The sequence below is a fragment of the Cataglyphis hispanica genome, chromosome 12 (assembly GCF_021464435.1).
Source record: "Cataglyphis hispanica isolate Lineage 1 chromosome 12, ULB_Chis1_1.0, whole genome shotgun sequence".
NCBI lineage: Eukaryota > Metazoa > Arthropoda > Insecta > Hymenoptera > Formicidae > Cataglyphis > Cataglyphis hispanica.
This window is the reverse complement of record NC_065965.1, coordinates 3,249,715-3,265,610: the sequence shown is the minus strand read 5'-3', so window position 1 is coordinate 3,265,610 and position 15,896 is coordinate 3,249,715. Positions and strand designations below refer to the sequence as shown.

Here is a 15,896-nt window from a genome sequence, read left to right as displayed (position 1 = left end):
CAAATACAAAGAAATTGGTTTTTTATATATTTGGTTGTCACATGTGTATATGAGTGATTTAAGTAGATAGATAAAAGTGTGCTTTTTATCTGAGTTTCGATGCTTACTTTTTTTGAATCTTCTCTTAATTCATCGTTCCGTGTTTCGAATACAATCATGTGACAATAGAGTGTCAGAAATACCGCTCGGCAATGTCCTTTGAAGCTCGTTAGTTACTTATCGTTGGCAAAAGGAGCATTCTTGATAAAAGACTGTCGGAACGGAGAAGACGCAGGTCTCTGAAGAAGGCAAAAGGATTTCTCCGAGAATCTGGTCGTTTCCACGACTGTGAGATGTCTCTCAAAGATGAAGATTGTAACAAAGGAAATACTCTCAAGCCGATCGTCTAAAAGTGTTACGATGTCACCTTTGTAACGAACTTCTTCCACTTTTTTATTGCATATTTATTTGAGAAAAAAAAATATGGAATCAATCTCGCATCAATTATTTAAATATAATAACAAAAAATATGATTAGTATAATATATTATTGTGTTTATTAAATTATATTTATTAAATATTATCACATAATATAAATCATATTATATACATAATATTAATAAGAATATATTTAATAAAAAGAATTTTTTTTTTCTAAAGAGACTATTTAAATACGTAATATTCTCGGTTTCTGAATTTGATGATCTTGAAAGGAATTTTTTTGCGGACATTATAAAAATCAATAGTAAAAAAAGATTAAACATTAAGAAAAAAAATCATAAATTTTATATATGTATAGTACTATAAAGTAGAATTATATTATTCGATACCAGTGAAAAGATCGATGGAGACTTATCAGGGAGCATTTATTTTTTAGGATACGTTATGTACATGCGGCTCTACATGCTCCACCCGAAAGAGCAGGCCACTCCACTTCCTCTTTCAACATTTTTATTTAGTAAACATCGTAATATCATAGTATGTACAATAATATACCTATCTATTTCTAACGATATCACTGCGATTACGGATTTCTTTTGTGTCCACTTTTTTTTCTTCTTATCTCATACGCTTGCACTTAGCGAAATCGTCAATTAGAATCTACGGCTCGTCGAATTCCGGTCTGTCGTATTGTTTCAAGCGCACACTCCAAACAATTAATTCACAATCTAGTTAACGATTAGTTTCTCACTCGGCGCCTATCACCTGTCGCTGTTGCGAAATTTCACGCGCGCTTTTGTGCCCGCAATAAAATGCGCGGCGCGCGCAAATTGAACGCAGCATCGATACGGACGAGTCGAGAGAAGATGAGAGCGATACTTTAAAATCTCTCTGATTTTTTTTTTACGAAGAGCGATCGCACTTTGTGAAGCTCTGCAAATCTGCGCACACACGACAAATCATTTTTCCGTAAATGTCCTTTCTGTACAAATAGTGTACACAAAAATACAGGTGTAAGCGAATACAACCGCACGTTCATATGTCACAACTCCAGAATATATTCGCGGTATCTATATGAAAAAAAAAAAAATGTGCACAATGCCAAGGGAAAAAATAGTCTAGGAAGTGAAGACACTGAAAGGGAAACAATCGCATTGAAGTTCTGAGATCGGAATGAGGATGTAAGGGAGGTTTCGCGGACAAACCAACCACGGACTTTGAATTGGATTCCGTTCGCGCCTGGAATTCAATTCTCGACACGGCCGGCCACGTGGAATGAACAAAATTCGAATTCGTTTCATCTTTCCGAACTCGGGCAACGTGCCGTGTTTACCTCATTTCACGGCTCGCAGAGTCGGGAATTCGAAGCGTGTTCGCTTCTATTCTACGCACTATAGGGTAAGACTGCCATAATGTTCTCTCTTCACGAGAAATCCTTTAATTTATTTTGAGATGATTTTTCCAGACATTTACAAGTTTCAAATAATTAATGATAAGAAATAGAAATTATTAACAAACTAAGCTTAAAGAAGAAAAATAAAGACCATAATTCTTCGGTTATTTCAAAATAAATTTTTGTTAAAAATATGTATATATGTATATGTTAAATTTGAGAATAAAATAAATAAGCTCTTTATAAATATTTTCGGAACAAGGAAAAATTTTTTATCTCCAATTGATTCTGAAAGTAACGATTAAAACGACATTTTAATGATTCTGAGCATATTGTATGTCAATAATTGTAAAAAATTGATAAAAATTACTATAATCAGAATTGTTCTGCAGTTATCACTTTTTGACAGCAAGCGACGTGACGCTTAAGTTACTTCCGTTTCCGTGTATAGATGAATCCTAGCGAAAAGCCACGCGATGCCTGGTACGATATTCGGTCACGATATCACTCTTGGTCGATAGGATATCGCGTGATGTACACGTCGCGTAATGAAACGAGTGTTTCATCCAATAATTCGTATTATTAGAAAGTAATATTACGCGAGAGAAAGAGAGAAATAATTTTCGAATGTGTGTACAGTTGCAGTTGCTGATAGTTTCGTTTTGGGATCAGACAATAATTTCGCTCGCGCATTGCATTCGAAGGATGATGAATGCCGCTTAATGGCTCGCGCAAAATTGCATTTGATTTTGAATTCGCCCCGAACACTCGGTCCGGCTAATCGTTACGCTAAAGGAATCAGTTTATCGAAAAATATTGGAGAGTAATGGACCGAATATATTTTCATAATTAAAGTTAGAAGAGCACCAACTGCGTTACTGCTAGATTTAGCATGATTCTTTTGTATGTACAATTAACAAAATTGACATTTTTGCGCATCACAGATATTTTAGAAAAAAATCTCTCTCTTGTATTAATGTATCGTAAATTCTATATGATGAAGGATGAAAAGAGAGAGAGAGAGAGAGAGAGAGAGAGAGAGAGAAGAGGAAAAATTTGATATTAATATTATAAGCTACAAAATCACAGCCAAATTGTGTGTATATTCTTAATTCTAATTTATATTGACGATTTTATAAATTATACTCAAGCTTAATTTAATATAAAACGTATTATATATATTATAATTATTAAAATGAAAAATAATACGTATTTTATACATTTTAAAAATATTTGCTCTAAAACATCACACTATATACACATATTTATAACAAGGATATAATTTTATCTACAAATTATGAATTGTTTCAATTCAACATCTATAAGTTGGGAAAACAGTTTATTTTTAATCAGATGCGATTTCAGACAAATATTTTTGGGAAAGGACATTAGTTTAAATATTATTATTAACGAACAGTGAGTTATATAATAGAATTAGTGTAACATAACATTGAATTTCAGAGAAACAGGTAAATGCTGTATCACATTCCGGTTCATGTAAATCTAAATTAGGAGAGAGTAACACGTTTATTTCATTTTCGGATTATTCGATATTGGTGCACTAATCCTAGCCTAATGCCATAAAAAGAAAATATCATAGAATATTATAAAATTCCAAAAAACAAGATGAACTGATTTATTTGCATTTTAATACGTTAATTGTTTTTATAATTGTTTCAGACGCTATTTATATCTTTATATAAACATATATTTGCATTAAGAAAACATTAACAATAAATTGATGGAAAAATTCGCGTTAGTAAATTCCCGTTAGCAACATACAAGCATTTACAAGCATTCTGTGTGTTTAACCGGAATAACCAGGGCCATTGATACGCCTTCCAAACATCCGCTCGGTAACGGGAAAATCGATGCGACACGCATTGCGGACCCGGTTCCGCGACTCAACGGCGCGCTTCCTATCTCTTACACCCAGTTTCCGTCGAAAAGAAAGAAAAACGCCTGCAAACTTTTGTTTCGGCCTCTGACACTCCCGTACACGCCCGCACAATTATTTTTCTCCCATCTTCTCATTGTATTCGAGGACCGTATATTCCACCGCCGAACCACACGTGTAAGCGTGACTCTAGCAAGTTTGGCCTCTTGAGAAAACTTCCAAAATATTATCTTTTTTACTCTTGCACTCTTTTGAAATTATGTGCTTTTTCTATAGCCACGTGGCAAGATGCCGACAGATTCTGCTTCGAGATTTCTTTATGAGCTTCATTTTTCTCTGCTTTCTATTTCTTCTTTTTCCCTCTTTTCGAAGCGTAATACATTTAAGAGGAAAGATGTGTCAAGAAAATATACGAATAACTTTCTGAAAGCCATTCTGCGGCAGAATAAATAATATTATCATTGTTATAATCGGTCATAAATATATGTTTATTCTTCTTAAATATTATAAATAATGCAAAAATTCTGTAAATTTTGTAAATTTTTCTATTCAGATAATTCAGAGAGCTTCCTTGATACAAATAGTACACTGAAAGAAGAATTTAGTTTATACTTTATTAAGCGGTGACATATATACGAATACGATTGGGTGTGCCTCTCCACTCAACTCAATGCATATATATCTCTTTCATCATTAAAAAGGCTTTTGTGAAATCTGCAAAAGATTTTTTTAACAATCAAACATCTATTTTTGTTAAAAAATTATGACAAATAAAAATGTACACTCTTCTTAAGATTTTATATTTTTCTGGAGTTGTGACAACACACATTTCTATATTTTTTCATTCCTCTCTCGACTCATCGCGTTACATAAATTGCCTCTGACAAACGACCATCTGTGTCGTCCTAGAGAATTTCTTTTGTACCAGACGGTGTTGTATTCGCGTAAAAATGCAAGTAACTTTGCTTCATCGGACATGGATGACCCGAATTGATACTTTTGATACTGTTTGATTGCATTGGCAGACAAACGATGATTCCTTTTACCGGTTTTCCATTTTCTTGCGACTTTCATTTTTCGCGTATGCGCAAGCGGCAAAGAAGTGTTTTGTTCACGCACTATTGCACTGAATCTTTCCAATATAAAAATTTTTAATATTATTGTTAAAAATAAGATATTTTTTAGATCTATTTAAAAATATATATAATAAACTAAACATTTTTCTGAACATTTAAAAATTTTTTACGCATTTTATTGATTAATAAATGTGAATGTGAATCAATTTCAACTTTTTAAATGTATAAAAGTCAAAATTCTATTTAATAAAATCTATTAATATTATTAGCATATTTGATATATATAAAATAAATTTATAAATTATGTGTTAAAGAGAATATTTATACATATTTTTGAAAACTTTTCAATTAGTGCATTTATGATCAGAAACGTACAAATAAATTACTATTAAAAAAATTTTGCTTAAAAAAAAATAGATGTAAAATAAATCTCTCTTTCAATGATGTTAAAAAGCCGAATTTGTTTTAAAATTAATAAAAATAATTGTATAGAATTTGAGTGTAAAAAGAAATATTGTATTATTAATTGTATACGTACTTGCGATGATAAGTATTTCTACATTTAACATAACGAGACCTAAGCAAAATTTTTAAGAAATAATAACTGAATTTTAATACAAATGGTTGTAGATCGCTTTTTTCTGTAGGAAGTGAAGCTTCTTCTCGTTAGACAGGTCGATCGTCGCTCGTCAGCGCTATCCGGCAGGATGTCACATCGAAACATACACAAATAGAAAGTGAAGTCCTTCTCTCTCTCTCTCTCTCTCTCTCTCTCTCTCTCTTTCTTTCTCTCTATCTCTCGTTTGTGCGATTGGAGAGTGATTCCTCCGCATCAAAAATTCGCGATTGTCTGGACGCGTCCGAGAGCGAGGGGAGAGATCGGCTCGCGTCTAAGATTTCCAAAGGCGTGTGAATGTGATGTCGCACAAATTATGATACAGACATTATGTACAAATTCGCGATTTGGTATGCTGATGCTAACGCCGGCGGGACGTTCACTGAAGGACAAAACAGGTCGGTTTGACGCATTCGTCGCATTGCTGATTAGAGCATCGTCATTAGGCTTAATCCGTATGTAGACGCGCACGAAATACGTGCCAGCGAGGCATTGGTTGCGTTTGTGCGTGCGTGTTAACACGGGTCAAGAGTTTAACATGTGTCCGGTAAGCGAGCTAACACGCGTGTTTCTAGAAGCTCGTCTTTTAATCTCCATCTTATCAACTGTCAGCTTTTAGTTCAGCTGTTATTATTTTGTTCATTCTATCTGTGCGGCTGTGGATCTTTAGGGTGACGACAAACAATAACGGGAGCGCTCGATGTTTGATTTGCCATCTTTCATTTTCTACCAATAAATTAATGCATTCAAAATTATGCAAAACTATGCCAATATCACTGATATTTTGAATTCAAGATCTTTACGTAATCTCTACCAGTGTCTCTACTAGTATTGTGTGTTTATCTCTTTAGTAATTTAGTAATTAATTTGAATTACTTTATCATTACTTGATAGAAATATCATTATAAAAATAAATTATTAAAATATCATTAATTAATATTGCATTTATTTTAATGAATTTTTTAGAAATTGAAATAATAATATTTCGCTATCATCAAGTTGTGTCTTCTAATATATCATTCGATTCTGTATTATTTTATTCATATCTATAACGGAATATATGGCGATCATATGAAATAAATGATCATAATTAATTGCAAAAATTAACTAAAGGCAAAAATATATCGAAAAACATGGTGCAATATATAAAATTTTTTATAAACTGGCTAATGATCGATTTACAGGGACGAAATTTAAAGCGTGCTTTGTCCATTATTTCCATCGATAAAATGCTTATTTATGCGTGACCCGCAATAATCACTGGCGACTATTGTATCACACTGTCGCGCACACACGGTGAACTTCAATTCGATTATTCAACCGTTTCATTCGCGTTTATTTGCGATTATAAGATTAACTTTCATGCGCGTAATGCCGCTTTTATTGTTATCTGTCCACGTTAATTGCTTTTTACTGGCACTTGATCAAGTGTCGTATGGAAACAAGCGCGTCTAATTGTTTATTTTTGCTTATTGTCTTGAAATAAGTGATTATTATTAACGCTACATCCATCGCATTACAGTTATGTTAATTTTGATGTATGCATTTTCTCTGATTTTTTTATAGGCTTGCTTTTTTTGTTCATAAAATATTTGTAATCAATTTTTATTTCTCAAGTGTGTTTTTAAAGATTTTACATAAACTAATATATAAAAATTATTAAATTATAAAAAAATTATTAAAAGATCAAATTTTTTCCTTAATTTATTTTTAATTATTTCAATTTTATGTATATATTTAATTTTGTATATTTATTATTCTTTCTTATAAAAATCGAAAAATATTACATATTGTTTTTTAGGCATTTCATTCTCATATTTATTTATTTTAAATCTTGATGATTATTAAGCTTATATATAAAAAGCTTCGAAATGAAACGTGTTCCGATAACTTATCTCCATGCTGTTCAATATTGTTGAAGTTTTTAATTAACGGCTAATCGTGAACAATAGAAAATTAGAGGTCATAATTAAAGCATTCACAATGAGCTACTTAAGCCGATTGTGAGTTTATGCTGATTGCATTCAATTACTAATTCTCTATGTCACGAGTTCAATCATGAATTAAACGAACACACATAAATTTAGATACAATTTCACAATACGGCAATCAATGCATACCGTCTCGTATTAAAACGTGTCTTATCGAATATCTGTATCTGATTATATATTGAAAATATTTGCTAAAATTTATTCGAATTAAAACATTTTTAGTATCAAATCAATGGCTAACTATTTAAATCGATGGATTAATATAATTAATACATATTTGTATAATTATAATTATTAATATGAATAATTTGCGAAACGGCTACAAAAAAAATGTGTGCAAGTATTTGCAGCAAACAATATAGAATTAATTCTTTTTTAGCTTAATGGGTACATTAAAATTTACATACAACTATCAGTATCAATCTTTTCATTCTGTGCCTAGAAAAATAAATAATATTTTCAACGATCAATATTTTTTGATATAGCAGTACTTTCAAATTATTTGATTATTGGTGATGATATATATATCTTTATATAAATTTTTCATCATTTTGTAGTTTTCTTAATAAAGACAATAGGGATAAATTGATCTCTACGTGATGATAATAAGGTTGATTGCAAAAATGTCATAAAATTTATATAACAAAATTATCCATTAATATAAAGAGTCTTATTTTAAAACTGTTATAAAATTTACAACACTTTAAAGGGGATTTTCTTTTTAAGTGTCAAAATTTGAAAAATATTTTCAATTGTGATAAGACTAGTCGTTGAGAAAATATAGTTGGAGAGATAACTCAGCGAATCGTAATAAAATTACGGGAAGCGTCACACCGGGAGCAAAGATTGATTTCGCGAATAGTATATGAGGGTATCGCACCGATTATATCGCACGGCATTTTTATGAAATACGGAAAATTGTCAGATCGAGCACTCCAGTCACGTTTTATTTTCCATTGAATCCACGTAGCATGCATTCCCAAGATTCGACCGCTCGTAAAACGTACCGTAAAGGCAATTGCTTCTCGCCTTTACGTTTCTCGTAAATCGGTTTCTCCCGATGCGGATTACCTAGATTATCGGAGGGGACTCCAGCGGCGGTGGTCGCGACCCTTTTTTCTTCCGTTTGTGGGGAAAAGGTGGCTTCTTATGCGCCGGATTCACCACGAAGCGTCCGCGCTTCCGACATTAGCATCAACGTTTACTTAACTAAATGCCTTTTCGCTGAAAGGTACATACACACATCCACACACATGCATATCCACATACACATACTCTCTCTCTCTCTCTCTCTCTCTCTCTTTCTCTCCTTCCGTCGCGATCGCGTTCACATCGATAACGCGCACGATTTCATCGCGGCCAGTCGAAATGCGCGCGACAAAAGTACATGCATTCCTGCATTCTCCATTTTGATTTCTGATGCACGTCGGCACGAGAGTGTTATTAATTAGTAGTGCACGGAGAAAGTGGCGTCCCTTTGATAAGAAGAAATCAATTAATTAATTCGACAGTAACTCGATGTGTACCATCGTTCTTTTTGAGATCAAAAAAGAGAAGGAATAGATTCGCGTAAGCGTTTTCGCTTCGCGCATTCTTGCTTTACGTTATGCATCTTGTAATTTATCGCTAATTAATTGTAATTCACAATGCTTTCGATAATCAGTTAATTATAAACACTGTTAATTACGAGAAGATAATTGTTGTTTTTCTATTGGCAGTTTTTTTGTCCTTACGAAAACATTGTGAATTACATGAAACGTATATTAACTAAACACGCACTGTCTTAATCATTTTTTTGTTTCGGAATCTCTTTATGTCCCGTACAAAATAATGCAGTATCGTTCCGCGATCACATCTATTAGATGAAATACGTGGAAACGCATTCGCGCATAAACGCATGAGGAACGTACCGCGACGGATGTGAACTCCGAGTCATGGCGCCATTTCCGTTTTCATTTACACCGAGGATATGTACAAAATGATGAGGGACACCAATAGACAACTCGAGGACAGTATCGGTCCCGCGGTCCCGGTCTGCATCGCTTCCGGTCGCTCGCCTGGAACACGAAGAGCAAACTTACTTAAAATCGCTCACCTCGTACAGATAATTGCCGACATTTTATTTTAATATTTTTATTTCAATATCTATATATAAATATATAAGTTGCGAGGAGAATATTTCTCTCTATTTTCTCGAGCGGTTCCGTCTTTTATCGTGACAGGTTGGCGTCGAATTATCCTTCCAACTGGAACTCGGCTAACCGGCTATACATTTTTATTACGTCACTCTTGCTTCTGTTACGCGGTAAACCCATTATTACGAGAGGTTCTCAGTGGTTTGTGCCAAGAATAAATAAACCATCCATCAATCTATCAAGTCTCATTCAGTGAATATAATCTACTTCACGCGAACCGGAAGCGAAGGAGGAAAAGGGTGGGCACAAGAAAAGGGGGCTGAAAAGGCCGGGATTGCGGGTATGATCCGGATAACGAGGGCTCACTGCATGCAGCACGTGGCAGTGCCACGGATTGGATTTTTGCATGGAAAGTTATTGAAATACTAATGACGTGTACACCCGCGCGAGGAAAGTTTCTCCGTCCAATGTGACTGGCTGAAATTAATTGAATGGCGCGCGCGTTCGTTTCGCGACGCATCTCGCAACGCGAAACTTTTTAATGAATTTCAACTGAGAACGGCGCGATACATTCAGATAAATGATCCCATTTTCTGGCGGGCGCAATTTGCCGGACCGCGCGGCGCGGGATCGCCACGTTTGTTTGTCCGTTCGGAATGTTGATTGCGGGCGATTTCGCCGCTATTGTAAAAGTTCTGGCCGGAAGGTACGAGCGGCGTGTATTAGGCTCGCCTCCTTCCTATCCGACCTTCTATCGGATATCGGTCACTTCATGAAAAAGCGAATCGAAGTACAATTTCCGGTGACGCGCGCCCGCGCCCCTCCGCTTTTATCCGTAATGCCGGACGCGAAATTTTCCGACTCGGTCCTCGTAAATTTTCCAAGTTTCGCGCCACGCGAAACTTTGCTACTATTTGCGCGCTATCCCCGTTTCTTATCGCAACGCAAGAGATTTCGGAAAGACATTCCTTCCAACGACGAAATTAGAAGGAGGAGGGAAGAGAAGGGTTGAGGGAGAAGAAGATAGGAGAGAGATGAACTTTCTCCGAAATTGTTTTTAACGCATTGTAACCGGAAACTCTGAGGAATTATTCCGGAATACGGCTAATGGTAAAGTTTTCACGCCAAGTCGGGGATCTATATATTTCTTTCGACGTGGAATATCGGTCGCGGCCGGACGGAGCCGTGCGCCGCTCTATGCGTGTACGAATCGAAGAGTAATTTCCGCCCCGTTCAAGCCGTATCAAGCTGGGTAGTTGTAAATTTCTGCGAGCTTTTAAGATGTCGTATTCTACGGATGGGTCGGGGATTTTTCGACGGTAAAATTTCAAGAGCGTATGCTCAAGATTTATTTTGCGCCGTTGCAATTTGTATTTTCCGCGACAATACGCACATTAATCGATATTGCAACATCAAATCACTGCGATAAATTTCGAAGCAAACATTCTGAAAAAAGTCAGAAAGACTTAAGATTGGAAATTTAAACACGGATTTATTGTACTTGATCTACTTTGTGAATTCTTATAATTTACGTGTTAATATTATATCAAAAATCAATATATATATATATATATTTAAAAAATACATTTAGCACATAATGCAAATGTTAAAAGAAAGGCAACTATACGATTCTATTTTCCTAGATTTTAATGGAAAATAGAAAATAAAAATTTGTGTCTAGAGATTATATATATTGTGGATATTTATTATGGCGATTGCTGTCCATCAAACTGTATCACAGTATTGATAATATTGATCCATATTCAGCTCTTAAGTAAATGACTTTTTTTGTGAAGCAGACAAAAAATTTATATATGAAAAATTTTTATAAATGTATAACGTCAGCTTTCTACCTTTATAATTCCATTAATGGAATATTATTGGATAAATGGCTTTTTCTCATATCGGAATATATTGCGAATATATATATAAAAACTATCTGCACATATAAAAGAATTACAACGTTTCGCAAATAGTCGCTTGTTACATATAATAGTACACCCAAATTATTTTGGTGTCCCATAATGTTCCACTTTATGATTTACAAATTCCGATAACCATGATTCACTAGAATATTCACGAATTGAAATTTGTTCCGTACTCGCGCGACGTTGTCGCATCATGAAAAGTAGATCGGAATAACGAACATAATTCTATGTTTTCCGCACGAGTTTCATTAATAAATTATTCAAGCCGGATCATCGAAGCGTTCGCCAACTCCGCGCGCAACTCCTTCACTCGTCGCGGATGACGAAGAGTCTTATTATACGAAACCGACGCATTCGTGTTGCCGTGCAGACACTCGCGTATTTGCACACGCGAACTTCACGACTGCATAATTGCCGGGAGTTGATTAGAGCGGCAAGTTTCGAAACCGAAAGCTGGGAAGAGACAGCTGCGAATGTATACTTCCGATCGATATTATTTTCGGGATATCGATATGAGTGAATCACGCGATGAGAGTAATAAAAATGCGAGAAAATATATTTTTCTTTTCGTATCTCGATCGCATTATTATCGTCGGATTTCCATTCTAAGCGGATTCGTGAATGGTGGCGGAGCCATTTGTGCGTTCCGGAAAACTTTTTCGATCCGCATCGAGAAAAAGATCCGCGGCAAAAAGATTTTAACGATCGTGATTGCGAAATATCCCGAGTTTACGAGTTGGTTGTAAATAGTTAATGCTTAGAGAGGCCCCATGCGGAATCCCCGAACACAGCGGCGGCCAATAGAATAATTCTGCACGCTGCAAAACGGGGACTTACGACAACTTTGGGAATTTGTGGGGCGGAAATTACAACTTACGGAATGAATAGTCGATTCGGAGTTCCGGTATCTCCTCTTGCGCGTTTCGAAACAACATGATGTCCAGTCATTGCGCGACGAGGTAGAATTACCGTAACTCTATGCAACTGCATGCACAAGTGAGAGCTTGTCAGTCCGATAAGCACGTTTTTATTAATTTCTTAATATTTTCACAAAAATTTGAAAAGTGTCAATAAAACGAAATATTTTATATATTGCAATATACTATTATTTCATAAACATAATTAAAAAGCTTATGGTAATTAGTAAAATTTATGCATAGATTTTATGCACGATAATTTATTAATTATTCGTAGCATTCGTAGTTTGTTTAAATAAATATATTAACGAATGCTGTATATATAATTTGAAAAGAAAACGAAATCTAAAATATAAACTATCTCAGGCTGCTTCCGTAGATTTGACTAAACGATGGGATGCAAAATCTTTACGCGAGTATCCGCTCAGTGCACGTGACCTCTCGCAACTGTCATACTCGTGTCGCACATAAAATATCGCCGAAAAGACAGAGCTGGCGGGGAACTCGCAGAAGTAAAGACTCACCATTTAGAACATGAACCCTGATGGACGCCGTATTGGCGTTGCTGGGCTTGCAGCTGTACTCCCCGGAGTCCGAGGGTTGCGCCGTCTGAATAAGGAGCCAGGAGGTGGTGACATCGCCACCCTTCTCGGTTATCACCGAGACGCCGCCCCTGGGACTGTCGTAGCTCAGTACGTTCGCATTGTAGTACCAGAAGATGTAGGCTGGTGGCTCCGAGCTAAAGTGTATGGCGCACGTCAGGTTTATCGTGCTGCCAGCACCGACATACAGCTCGGGTCCGCCCAGTATCGTCGCCGTAGGTACTGCGATAAAGAAGAATTTTCTTTCGCTTTTCTCTTTCTTTCTCTCCCTCTGTCTCTCTCTCTCTCTCTCTTTCTTTTTTCTCTTTTCTCACTCGTTGCTCTACCTCCTTACTTCTTCCACTATTTCTTGCACATTCCCCTCTCGCTCGCTCGGATAACTCCAGAGATCGTGAAAGCTCTCCGCATGAAAGCCCTTCGGGACTTTTGGTACTTAGCGAACGAGAGGAATGAAAAATCTTTAAAGTCCTCTCGTCGATCTGTGAGAAGTAACGAGGTGGAGATTCTTAACAAACGCAAGGTCAGTCTAATTGAAATAATGAGCGGGACGTTGACATTATTCTCTATCGATGTTGAGAGTTTCGGAAACTTCATCGTTAAACTATTTAATCGTCAAGCGTATCTTTCTTCTTTGAATAGATATGAATATATTTTTATTTTAGACTGATTATTTTTGTTATTTATTTACAATCTAAATATTATTCTAAGCATGATTGGCAATAAAATTTATTCACAATCTGTAACATATTTTATATATCTATTTGGCAATCCCCGAGTAAATATCTAATTTTTTATGGTCATGCATCCGTAGATTCTCTTTGTTGATCATACAATATATATTTACTAATTTACTATAAACATAAATAAAATTATTTAAAAAAAACGTTGATCTTCCAAATCGAGAGAAAAAGAGAGAGAGAGAGAGAGAGAGAGAGAGAGAGAGAGAGAGAGAGAGAGAAATATTACGCGAATTAAAGAGGCAAATATATTTCACTAAGATGTATAACATTAAAAAAAATGTTATTAATAAGAAGAGAACAATGTAAGATTAAATCGTGCGAAAATATACGTGAAACTTACCAACGACGTTTAAATAAAACTGATACGACTTGATAGGTATGGTGGAAATCTGACATTCGTAGATTCCCTGGTCTCGCTCCTGTGCCCATTTTATTTGGAGAGTCCACTCGGACCATTCGTTATTCTGACCCGTTTTTTCTGTATATAGCGCTCCAAATCGCTGGTCACTCGTGTACGTATACATTCCCGCCGTTAGGATGTGGATGTCTCTATGCCTGACCCAGGATACCTTTGCAAACGAAAATTGCAATAAAGATGATAAATGATAAAGAAATAATAAATATACATAGCATCCATAAAGTGTTCTATATGTTTTTGATTACACTACATTTTATTTAAAAAAAAATTTTTTTGATATTTTATATATTGTATTATTAGTATAAATTACCGTTTTAATTTTTTTTATTAATATCTGGTAATTTAATTATTATGTATATATATTATTGAGTTAAAAAAAAAATATAATTTATTTTTCCAAATTTTCAGTCAATTCTTTCAAAAATTAATTTTTATACTAAAAAAATTTTATTGCCATTGCTATACCATTATTGCTCATCCAATAAATACCGAAACGCAAATTCAAAATAATGACAAAAAATTACAAATTTTTGTATCACTTTTATAATAAAGATTAATAATCTAGTAAAATATTCTTTCTCAATTATTTTAAGGTTTAAATCATTCTTTAAGTTTTATCTTTTAAAGTAGATGCATGTACAAATGAGAAAGTTGCTTCTGTGACTCATAAATTTCATGCGTCACGTTAAGTGAGTTTTCTCAGTAAGAGCGACTTGCAAGAATATACTCTCGTACTAGAAGCTTACCTCTCTCAATAACTTTGAACCTAATCCGCTCGACTGCACTACAGTCTAGCATCGTGAAGTGCTTCGTATATAGTATCAGATTTTATTGCGATTCCGCAATGGAAGGATTGAACGAGAGAATCTATTCATCTATTTCCGCGGAACGCCGAAAACCAGTGATCCGTGCCCGAGAGACGGTAAGAAAAGTTGCGAAGAAAACTTTTCCAGAGAAGTTTTAGCGTTCCCTTCCCCTCTCTTGGCGCACGCAAAGCAGATTCCGACGAACGCGTGATGGTGTCAGTGCGAAACTACGAGTCCTCGACGGTTTTCAGGAAAAGCCTTCGAACGGAAAATAAAAGGATTTTTGCGAAACGAAACGATCCAGGCGTTCTCTTACATTCGAGAAACTCTCCCTCAGAATTCTTCAGAAATAATATTATTCTAAGAGCAACGCCCTTTACTCGAATCTCCTTGCATTTCTTTTAAGCGACTGATTTCCTATCTACTGTCCCTTATCTTAACTTTCTTAACCAGCTATCTTATCTTGAAAGCAAGGTTAAGAAAGTTGCAGTATAAAAAGAAAAATCAATACAATTTGACCGGATTAACAAGTATAAAGTTACAAAATAACACAGATTTGCATAAAGAATTGATTTGTATGAAATAGAATTTTGCTTTTTGTTATGGATATATTTAACACAAAAATTTATCAAATTACACATTGTTTATTATTAAATAGAAATTATAAGAAAATTTTGAATAGTTATCTTATACGGTCGTAAATTGTAAGTGAAAACTATTCAGAAGAAGCAGTCGTTTCTATCTAAAGAAATTTTAATTATCATTCTAATTACATGAAAGAGACAATAAAGGGACTAATTTAATCTCCTTTCTCGTGTGGAATAATAATACATTGCGGTGATAAGTGGATAGGAACGAGAAATTAAATCTTTCTGATGAGGAAAGTTGGGTCATTTAAAAGTTAGATCGTAAGAAAAGGCACTTTGGCCTCTCACGTCGAAGCTCACCGACTACTTTA

The 15,896-nt window shown here is 34.9% G+C and overlaps 1 protein-coding gene across 1 annotated transcript in view; it reads right to left on the bottom strand.

Annotated features, from left to right (window-relative positions):
* Positions 1 to 8,238: 8,238 nt before the first annotated feature.
* Positions 8,239 to 15,896, bottom strand: part of LOC126853284 (cell adhesion molecule 2-like) — a 35,559-nt gene continuing 27,901 nt past the window's right edge. The window contains exons 3-5 of the mRNA XM_050598885.1: positions 14,055 to 14,283; positions 12,897 to 13,196; positions 8,239 to 9,449 (exon numbers count right to left, since the gene is read on the bottom strand). Coding sequence (XP_050454842.1) covers positions 9,349 to 9,449; positions 12,897 to 13,196; positions 14,055 to 14,283 — 630 coding nt within the window. The 3' untranslated portion in view covers positions 8,239 to 9,348. The remainder of the gene's footprint in view (positions 9,450 to 12,896; positions 13,197 to 14,054; positions 14,284 to 15,896) is intronic.